At 39.2% G+C, this 10,760-nt stretch overlaps 1 protein-coding gene across 1 annotated transcript; it reads left to right on the top strand.

The window, feature by feature from the left end:
• Nucleotides 1–3,705: 3,705 nt before the first annotated feature.
• LOC132648799 (keratin-associated protein 13-2-like) lies at nt 3,706–4,221 on the top strand. Its single transcript, XM_060371336.1, has one exon. It carries the CDS (start codon nt 3,706–3,708, stop codon nt 4,219–4,221), a length of 516 nt encoding a protein of 171 aa, XP_060227319.1.
• The last annotated feature ends 6,539 nt before the right edge of the window (nt 4,222–10,760 follow it).

The following is a 10,760-nucleotide window of genomic DNA, read 5'->3' as shown; positions in this document are numbered from 1 at the left end:
GACTTAGCTATATTACTCCTGGGCATATATCCAAAAGACGCTCAACCATACAAGGACATTTGCTCAACCATGTTCATACTGGCCTTATTCATAGCCAGAAACTGGAAACAATATAGATGTCCTTTAACCAAAGAATGGATGCACAAATTGTGGTACATTTACACAATAAAGTACTACTCAGCCATGGGAAAAACCAAAAGAAATCATGAAATTTGCAGGCAAATGAATGGAACTAGAAAAGATCATCCTAAGTGAGGTCACCGAGACCCAGGAAGAGAGCACAAGGTATGTTCTCACTTACAGGTAGAGATTAGACTTGTAGTATAGGATAATCATACTACAATCCACAGACCCAAAGAAGCTAAGTAACAAGAAGAGCCCAGGGGAGGGTATCAGAATGTCTCTCAGAAGGGTAACAGAATAAACAGCAGATGTGGATGAAGAGAGGGAACTGGACAGGAGACGGAATGGGGAGGGAAACAAAGATGGGGATCAGATGTGGGGAGAACTGGGGTGGGATTTGAGAGGGCTGGGAATGAGAAGGGAAACTGAGGGGGCATCTCTTTGTCAAGCTGGAGGTCTGTGACAGAATCATCTCTTAAATAAGCAGTGCGTATTGAAATCCATGTTTTAAAAATAATTTTATTCTGTCTTATGTATATAGGTGTTTTGCCTAAATATCTGTGTACCATGTACGTGCCTGATGCATCCAAATGGCCAAAAGAAGGTGTTGTGAATCTATGGAACTGTAGTTATAGACAGCTGTGAGAAACCATAGCTGTCCTGAGAATTGAATCCACTCCTTTTGAAGAGCAGCAAATGTTCTGAACCCTGGTGTGTGTGTGTGTGTGTGTGTGTGTGTGTGTGTGTGTGTGTGTGTGTCTTTGAAAGTATTTGTATGTGCATGTACATATATATGTGGGTAGTCCTGAAGACAAGAAGAGGGTATGAGATCCCCTGGACCTAGAGTTACTGGTGGTTTTGTGCTGCCTGACATGGGCGCTGGGAATCAAACTGGTTCTCTGGAAGAGTAACAAGTACTCTTAACTGCTGAACTGACTATCTATCCAGACCCAAGATTTTATTGATACGTTTATTAGACAACAGAAGTTTATTTCTGATCTCACAAAAATGTTTTAAAACGATCTCTTGAGAAAATGATAAAAGTTTATTAAAGAGAAAAATGTATTTCAGAATTGCATGTAAGATTTTTTTTCTGTCATGAGTAAATTTTGGATCATGTGAAGTCAAACATTCCTTGAATTAGAGAGTTCTAACGAAGTAATGTGTGCTGAAAAGAATTCATTCTGCAGTTCTTAATAGTGTTACAATAAAATATCAATATAGGAGATATTAATTTTTGTTTATGAAAATTCTACTCTAAATCATTTCAAAAAGCAAGAATCTGGGCCTATGAATGACAGATCCACTAAAATTTTAAAGAGAAGAAACCCTAACTTTTTATATAAGAGATCTTCTCATCACCCACTGATGAGAATACACAATCAAATATCAAAAGCTTTGCATGAGTAGCCTCCTGAGCCTTGCATTTTCTTTGGATTATCCCAGTTTTTCCATTTTGGTAGATAATTAGATGAAAATGATCATAGAGAGCTATACAGATAAAATAGCACAATCTCAAATGAATTTGGTTCAAAGGTATCTTTTTGAAAACCTTTAAAAATGTCTCAGTGTATGTGGGCAAAATAAAAAGATCTATAAATACAAAAGGTAGGATGCACTATTTATGCTCACTAGCAAACTTCCCTTGAAGAGAATACAGGGCACCAGAAAAAAAAAAAAAAATCACTGAGTCCTTTCTTGTAATGGTTAATTATAGAATTACTGTTTGCTTTGTAATACCTATTTTTTTTCTCAAGATACATAGTTATTTATGAAACAACAGCAAAAAGTAAAATGGAAAGGATTACTTCCTTTGTTATAATATTGATAGGCTGTTCAACCTGAGGTACAACATAACAAAATATGAAATTTGTTGAAGAATAGAAACAAAAAAGGATTACCTAAAATTGTATGTCTTCATATCTTCCCTCCTTGACTTTTATAAAGTCTGTACTATGGTACTTTTACTATTACTACACATTTGGGCTTTATCAATATTGCAAATGGATTATACTTTATTTAAAATGTGAAAAAAGTTATAGACTGTCATAATACATCCCTGTTCTGTCTGAATATCATTTATATGTATTTTTACAGAATATTTTATCAGTGAATATAGAAAATGCTGGTTATGCACTAAGAATTTGATAAAGCATATCAAACCTATTTTCAACTTTTTTCTTTTTTAAAAATTTATGTACGTATGTATTAATACAATTTATTCACTTTGTATCCCAGCTGTAGTTTCAACTCTAAATCTATAGTTTTCTAGGAACCAAACTACTGAGTAAAAAGAAAAGAAAGCAAAGAAGAAAATTTTTAAAAAGTAAAACTTAAACACAGCACAAACAAAAAGATAAATGGAGGTAGGAGGACTAGAAAAACAGAGGGAAGGAGAGAAGAGGAATAGAAGGAAGATGGGAGGAATAAGAGGATGAGGGGGAGAACAAGTAAATCTCGGAAGAAGTGGAGGAGAAGGAGGAGAAGAAGGAAAAAGAAAATTGTACTTTATACATTTGTCAACTTAGAATAGAAAAAAAATCTAGGAAAGGATGAGAAATCTTACTTATGCAGGAAGCTGCAGTTGGGTACCAGGATATAGCACTGACAAAACTTCGTTAGCTAGCCAATAGCGCAAGAAGATAGAGGCATACTTCAATGGTTAGAAAGCCGCAATGGTTATGGACGCAGATGATGAAAGGATAATAAGGAAAATGTAATGGTTAATTTGCAAAAATTGATGATGGCGGCATTGAAACAAGACAAAACACAGTGTAAGAGTGCAATAGGACAAGGCAACATGTTCAATCTCAGCACTGAGGACATTAGGACAGAGAGATCACTCACTCCAAGACAGCCTGGACAACATTGCAAAACAAGACAACAACAAAACACTCCATGTTCCTTCATTTTTATTCATGTACTCATTTACTCCCTTTATTAAAGTGGGGCTGTTTCAACTGAGATACTTTTCAACAATCTGTCTCAGTCTCTAGCCACTTCTCTTAGTATGTTGCTTTTATCTATTTTGAATATGTCTCTCTATTCGATTTGATACCAAATGGGTAACTGTAGACAATAGTATAATTGTGTTCAGTTACTGCCTCACTAGATTATGTAAGTTAATTTGGCAGAATGGCAATGGAGGTTGACAGGATGGACCATTCTTATGAATGCTCCTATCCATATGGAAACATCCAGTGTTCAGGTAACTAAACAGGCAGGAGTGCACAACCAAGCACAGGAAGGTAGCACACAGTAAAGGAGTGGGAAGGGCTTCCTTGGCTAGGACAGGGCAGGCATTAGTATAAAATAGTCATAGCATTTTGTAGATAGGAGTAGCTCTCTGGACTTTGTTACAACACTCATAAGTATACTGTGCAAAAAACTATTGGAATGCAACTACAATTACAGAGATTACTGAATTACACATTTGTAAGCCAGGAAGCACACAAATGCATCAAAGATGACACTGCTGGGCACCACACCTGCTGCTGAGAGTATATAAGCCCAACTCTCCACGTGGTGACGATCAGACTCAGACTCTACTTGTTACATCCAGCTGAACGCTCGTCTCCCGACATGGCCTACAGCTGCTGCTCTGGAAACTACTCCTCCCGCTCCTTTAGGCGCTGCCTGCCCTCCTCAGGTTCCTCCTGTGGCTCTTCCTACCCCAGCAACCTGGTCTACACCACCAGCAGCTGCTCTCCCAGCACCTGCCAGATGGGCTCCTCTCTCAGCAGTGGCTGTCAGGAGACCTGCATTGAGCCCACCAGCTGCCAGAGGTCCTGTGTGGTGTCCAGGCCCTGCCAGATGCCCTGCTACTACCCCAGGAGCTGCACACCCTGCAGTCCCTGCCAGGGGACATATTCTGGGTCTCTGGGCTTTGGGTCCAGCAGCTGCTGTTCCCTGGGCTATGGATCTAGAAGCTGCTACTCCAGGGGCTGTGGATCCAGTGGCTTCAGATCTCTGAATTACGGAGTCCACAGCTTTCCTACCAGATACTTCAGATCCACCGTCTGCAGCCCACGCTTTATCCCTTCTAGGGGTTTCTACTCTTCCCGTTACCAGCCGTTCTATACATCTCGCTTCTGTTGACTCAGCTGTTGACTCTGTAAAACCAAGACCGAATGCAGATTCTGTAGAAAATTTGTTCTTTCATTTTATCCTTGAGAACTTTTGAAATTTTCTTGATTTTCTGCTGTCTTTCCTTTCTAACCCTCACATTTGAAACTGGCTCTGTCAAACTGCAAGATTAATGAAAAGCTCAACCACGACATTGATAAAACTGATGATTTTTCACTTCTCCCAAAGTTACAAATTCATATAATTTTACCTGAATAAACTCGTTTCTGTTGCACAATTATGTGTTTAATGTTATTATTTACATGTAATGGATTATGGTTTGAATGTAAAAATAGTTCCCAGAGGCTTGTCTGTTCACTAAATGGCCCAACTGAGGGTACCATTTTGGAAGTTTGTGGAAACTTTTACAGGGTGGAATCTAACTGGAAAAATCTAAGGGAGCAAGATCTTGAGGTTTATTGCCACATCCTGCTTCCTGTTCTATGCATTTGCTTAGACACCAAGGTGTGAGCATTCAGCCTCAGCACTCAGACACACTAGCACTCAGGGCTGCTGCTCTGACAAGCTGCTTCTGCTTCAGTGTTTTCCCAACTATGGTAAAGTGAATCCCCAAATCATGAGCCAAAATAAAGTCTTCCTTTACTGTGTTGCTTTTTGGTCAGATATTTGATTTGTGCATAAGGAAAAAAATGCATTAATTAGCATTGATTGTGATTAAATTGAGGCATGAGCTTTGGAAGCCAGAGAGTGTTGCACTAATTTTTCCTGGTCTCTAGATAGTCTTCCCTTCTCAGTGCAGATATTCCTGAGAACTTCTAGGTTTTACATGAGAATTTTCTCTAACTAATGACATGCCTTTCAAAGGACAGGATGTGTCAGAAACTCGAAGAATGCAAGAAAAAAATAGGTTTGCATAAGGTCAAAGCAGAGGGATATTAGCAGAGAAGACAAGTGTCTTTCTCTCTCTCTCTCCTCTCTCTCTCTCTGTGTAGTTTGTATGTGTATGTGTGTTAATTCTCAACTTAGTTCACTTACCATGCAGGAGTGTCACTTTTAAAAAACTATTTAGTCCTCATAACTCTATTTCATACTTTTAGACTGTTAAGATTATTTCTTTTTGTGAAAGTAGGAGGACAACAGACTTAAGAATAGTTAGGTGCATCAAGCGTAAAGATGCACCTGGGTTTGTTGGCAATATGTGGATTAAATCTGAGGAAAGACATCTCATTATTTCTTATTATTAAAAGTGACTCAGAGATCTCTTAAAGGAAACTTGCATAATCTGTCATTTCACCAAAGAGTTAAAGGAAATAACAAAAGATCACATCAAATAGAACAAAAACACCTAACTTGATAATATAAGGAATTAATGGTCATATCAAACAATATTCTTGCTTTATCTATTTCTGTTATGAAATAATAATTTTATAATTATTTTATAATAATAATTTTAAATAATTTATAATAATTATTTTAAATAATTTAAAAATAATAATAATTTCTTTGAAATTAGGAGTGGAGTGCAGAGTGTTGGACACCTCTCAAAATGCTAAACTTACACCTGTGTCCCATTCATTTCATCATGCTTATTTCCCCTTGTGCTAGTGCAGTAACTAAGTATAAACTATGTAAGCAGTGGCGGGCAGAATTGACTGTACTGTTTGCACTTCTTCTGCAGTGATAGGAACAAAGACAGAAGAATTAAGGGGAACTTAAACATTACAGTTTGGGTTACTGTGGTGCTGTGCTTGGAACGCTGAACAATGGGTCACTCTGTGTACTGCCTGCTTTCCCCACCTAGGACATTCTCTCTGATGTTCCTTCCTCCACAGCTGAAACTTTCCTTCCTTTGTGACCTCTTTGCTTCTTTTTTTCATCACTATTTTTAACAGATAATTATGCTGCTTATACAATTAGAGGGAAAAGTAACAATGAAGATGGGGGGTAACCAGCAACATCATAAAAGTTATAAAAAATAGTGAACTCGGTCCTTTGCATAACTTTTTTAGGTTTTCATGACCTCTCTTATCCATATGGTTATAGTTATTAAGCAAGATAAATTGCCAAGTTTCTTTCCTCAAAGCACAGGCAGCAGCAAGGTTTGGAAAGATGTTCTTTATTTTCTTGAGCAGGATGAGGTTAATCTCTTGCTGTCCCCATATTTCAGATGCATGTGTGACTTTCTGCATTTCAAAAGGATAGAACAGGAGCTCTATAATGTACAGTCTTTGAATTATAATTACTGTATTAAGAAGACACAAAAAAAGATGTATTCAGTAGTAATTCTGCTTTGAATTGTTAGAATGTTATCAGGATATATTCATAGTACAAAGTGAGGGGTTTTATTATGATAGTCACATATGCACACAGGATTTAAAATCTTGGTCTTCTTATGGGCAAATGCTATATGGTTCAATACTTCCTTCATGTTGCTTTGAAGCATTGAAATTCAACATTGAGCTTAGCCAGGTTATTACAGAGGTCCACAGCTCAGGTAGGGTAGGATCTTGAATGCTGTGTACGCCTGTATGATTTTCGTTTGTTTTAAGTTTACATTGAGTTTGTAAGGCAGTTGCACCAGTTAGGAATCATGTACAGCTAGGCAAAAGTCTTAGTCTTTGTAACTGACAGCACAAATGTTACCAAACTAAGTGGCACTAGCAATGTAATTTGTAAGACTAAACTTCCCAGCATACAGATCTTAATCTCTATTCCAGCAATTAAATACATGACAGCAAATTGTGTTCTGCTAATTTGTAAGTTAATTCTACCTTCTGCAATTGACAAAACACCAGCCAGCAGTTTTGAGGATTATGGCTAGTCACTTCTACTCTTCCAGTATCCTCCTAATGCACGCTCAGGCACACACATACAAAGCCAGAGATTTTGAACACAGAGGCTCACAAATGAAGCATTTGCTACTCACAGTTATAATCAATTCCCAAGGCTAATCATCATCTGTTAACCAACTGGTTTTCTGTTTTGGTTTCCAAGAAATGCTGTGACCAGTTTCCAGAAATTCTCCAATGAGTCATTTCCAGGCATTGCTCTTCAACTGTTTCTGCTTGCAAGGCTTAGCTCACAAGTGATTACTGAACAGTACTGGTACTTTGTCTTGTTCACACTGACTCTAAATTAGCTTTTGTCATATATGCCCTCAAGCTATTATTATTATTATTTTTATTATTATTATTACTATGTACAAGCTAGCATCACTACTCTGAAAAGTTCACTACTAAAAAAAATTTCAGTGTCACCATGTTGTAGTCATAGTCATATAGTCAATATGTATATGACTATATAGTCATATAGTCAACTCATAGTCGATGTACAAATGACTTGAAAATGTTTTATAAAGATTACTTTCAGCACCAACCAATGAACATGCCCGAAAGGGCTATTCCCCCTACAAATGTAGCTGATGGGCAGCTTGGTCTTCGTGAGGGGCACCCTTGCAAGTGGGGCAGGGGCTGTCTGTGAGATGGACTCTGGTGTGTTCTGGTGGATCACTTTTGCCTAGCTCGCCTGCCTTGTCTGGCTTCAGTGGAAAAGGATGTTCTTAGTCCTGATGCCACTTGATGTGCTGGGTGGGTTAGTAAGGGGTGGGTGGGGGATTTTCTGAGGAAAAGGGGTAAAGGGGAAAGAGGTTTTGAGGGTAGGATGGGGAGGAGAGGGGGAGGGGCTCTGACAAATGTATAAAGTGAATAAATAAATAAATCATAAAATGACTTTCAGAGTGTGCGCACCAGGCATATAGGAGGAGCATGACTGAATTATAAAATGACTTTCAGGGTGTGCGTACCAGGCATATAGGAGGGGCATAACTGAATTATAAAATGACTTTCAGGGTGTGCGTACCAGGCATATAGGAGGAGCATGACTGAATTATAAAATGACTTTCAGGGTGTGCGTACCAGGCATATAGGAGGAGCATGACTGAATTATAAAATGACTTTCAGGGTGTGCGTACCAGGCATATAGGAGGAGCATAACTGAATTATAAAATGACTTTCAGGGTGTGCGTACCAGGCATATAGGAGGAGCATGACTGAATTATAAAATGACTTTCAGGGTGTGCGTACCAGGCATATAGGAGGAGCATGACTGAATTATAAAATGACTTTCAGGGTGTGCGTACCAGGCATATAGGAGGAGCATAACTGAATTATAAAATGACTTTCAGGGTGTGCGTACCAGGCATATAGGAGGAGCATAACTGAATTATAAAATGACTTTCAGGGTGTGCGTACCAGGCATATAGGAGGAGCATAACTGAATTATAAAATGACTTTCAGGGTGTGCGTACCAGGCATATAGGAGGAGCATAACTGAATCATAAAATGACTTTCAGGGTGTGCGTACCAGGCATATAGGAGGAGCATAACTGAATCATAAAATGACTTTCAGGGTGTGCGTACCAGGCATATAGGAGGAGCATAACTGAATTATAAAATGACTTTCAGGGTGTGCGTACCAGGCATATAGGAGGAGCATAACTGAATCATAAAATGACTTTCAGGGTGTGCGTACCAGGCATATAGGAGGAGCATAACTGAATCATAAAATGGCTTTCAGGGTGTGCGTACCAGGCATATAGGAGGAGCATGACTGAATTATAAAATGACTTTCAGGGTGTGCGTACCAGGCATATAGGAGGAGCATAACTGAATTATAAAATGACTTTCAGGGTGTGCGTACCAGGCATATAGGAGGAGCATAACTGAATTATAAAATGACTTTCAGGGTGTGCGTACCAGGCATATAGGAGGAGCATAACTGAATTATAAAATGACTTTCAGGGTGTGCGTACCAGGCATATAGGAGGAGCATAACTGAATTATAAAATGACTTTCAGGGTGTGCGCACCAGGCATATAGGAGGAGCATAACTGAATTATAAAATGACTTTCAGGGTGTGCGTACCAGGCATATAGGAGGAGCATAACTGAATTATAAAATGACTTTCAGGGTGTGCGTACCAGGCATATAGGAGGAGCATAACTGAATTATAAAATGACTTTCAGGGTGTGCGTACCAGGCATATAGGAGGAGCATAACTGAATTATAAAATGACTTTCAGGGTGTGCGTACCAGGCATATAGGAGGAGCATAACTGAATTATAAAATGACTTTCAGGGTGTGCGTACCAGGCATATAGGAGGAGCATAACTGAATTATAAAATGACTTTCAGGGTGTGCGTACCAGGCATATAGGAGGAGCATAACTGAATTATAAAATGACTTTCAGGGTGTGCGCACCAGGCATATAGGAGGAGCATAACTGAATTATAAAATGGCTTTCAGGGTGTGCGTACCAGGCATATAGGAGGAGCATAACTGAATCATAAAATGACTTTCAGGGTGTGCGTACCAGGCATATAGGAGGAGCATAACTGAATTATAAAATGACTTTCAGGGTGTGCGTACCAGGCATATAGGAGGAGCATAACTGAATTATAAAATGACTTTCAGGGTGTGCGTACCAGGCATATAGGAGGAGCATAACTGAATTATAAAATGGCTTTCAGGGTGTGCGTACCAGGCATATAGGAGGAGCATAACTGAATCATAAAATGACTTTCAGGGTGTGCGTACCAGGCATATAGGAGGAGCATAACTGAATTATAAAATGACTTTCAGGGTGTGCGTACCAGGCATATAGGAGGAGCATAACTGAATTATAAAATGACTTTCAGGGTGTGCGTACCAGGCATATAGGAGGAGCATAACTGAATTATAAAATGACTTTCAGGGTGTGCGTACCAGGCATATAGGAGGAGCATAACTGAATTATAAAATGACTTTCAGGGTGTGCGTACCAGGCATATAGGAGGAGCATAACTGAATTATAAAATGACTTTCAGGGTGTGCGCACCAGGCATATAGGAGGAGCATAACTGAATTATAAAATGGCTTTCAGGGTGTGCGTACCAGGCATATAGGAGGAGCATAACTGAATCATAAAATGACTTTCAGGGTGTGCGTACCAGGCATATAGGAGGAGCATAACTGAATCATAAAATGACTTTCAGGGTGTGCGTACCAGGCATATAGGAGGAGCATAACTGAATCATAAAATGACTTTCAGGGTGTGCGCACCAGGCATATAGGAGGAGCATAACTGAATCATAAAATGACTTTCAGGGTGTGCGTACCAGGCATATAGGAGGAGCATAACTGAATCATAAAATGACTTTCAGGGTGTGCGTACCAGGCATATAGGAGGAGCATAACTGAATTATAAAATGACTTTCAGGGTGTGCGTACCAGGCATATAGGAGGAGCATAACTGAATCATAAAATGACTTTCAGGGTGTGCGTACCAGGCATATAGGAGGAGCATAACTGAATCATAAAATGACTTTCAGGGTGTGCGTACCAGGCATATAGGAGGAGCATAACTGAATTATAAAATGACTTTCAGGGTGTGCGTACCAGGCATATAGGAGGAGCATAACTGAATCATAAAATGACTTTCAGGGTGTGCGTACCAGGCATATAGGAGGAGCATAACTGAATCATAAAATGACTTTCAGGGTGTGCGTACCAGGC

This window comes from Meriones unguiculatus, chromosome 17 (assembly GCF_030254825.1).
Source record: "Meriones unguiculatus strain TT.TT164.6M chromosome 17, Bangor_MerUng_6.1, whole genome shotgun sequence".
Classification (NCBI taxonomy): Eukaryota; Metazoa; Chordata; class Mammalia; order Rodentia; family Muridae; genus Meriones; species Meriones unguiculatus.
The sequence above is the reverse complement of the archived record's forward strand: the minus strand, read 5'-3'. Positions and strand labels throughout refer to the sequence as shown.

What these genes read in the sequence shown, in the direction of transcription:
- LOC132648799 (XM_060371336.1), top strand. Translation starts at nt 3,706, where the DNA reads ATGGCCTACAGCTGCTGCTCTGGAAACTACTCCTCCCGCTCCTTTAGG.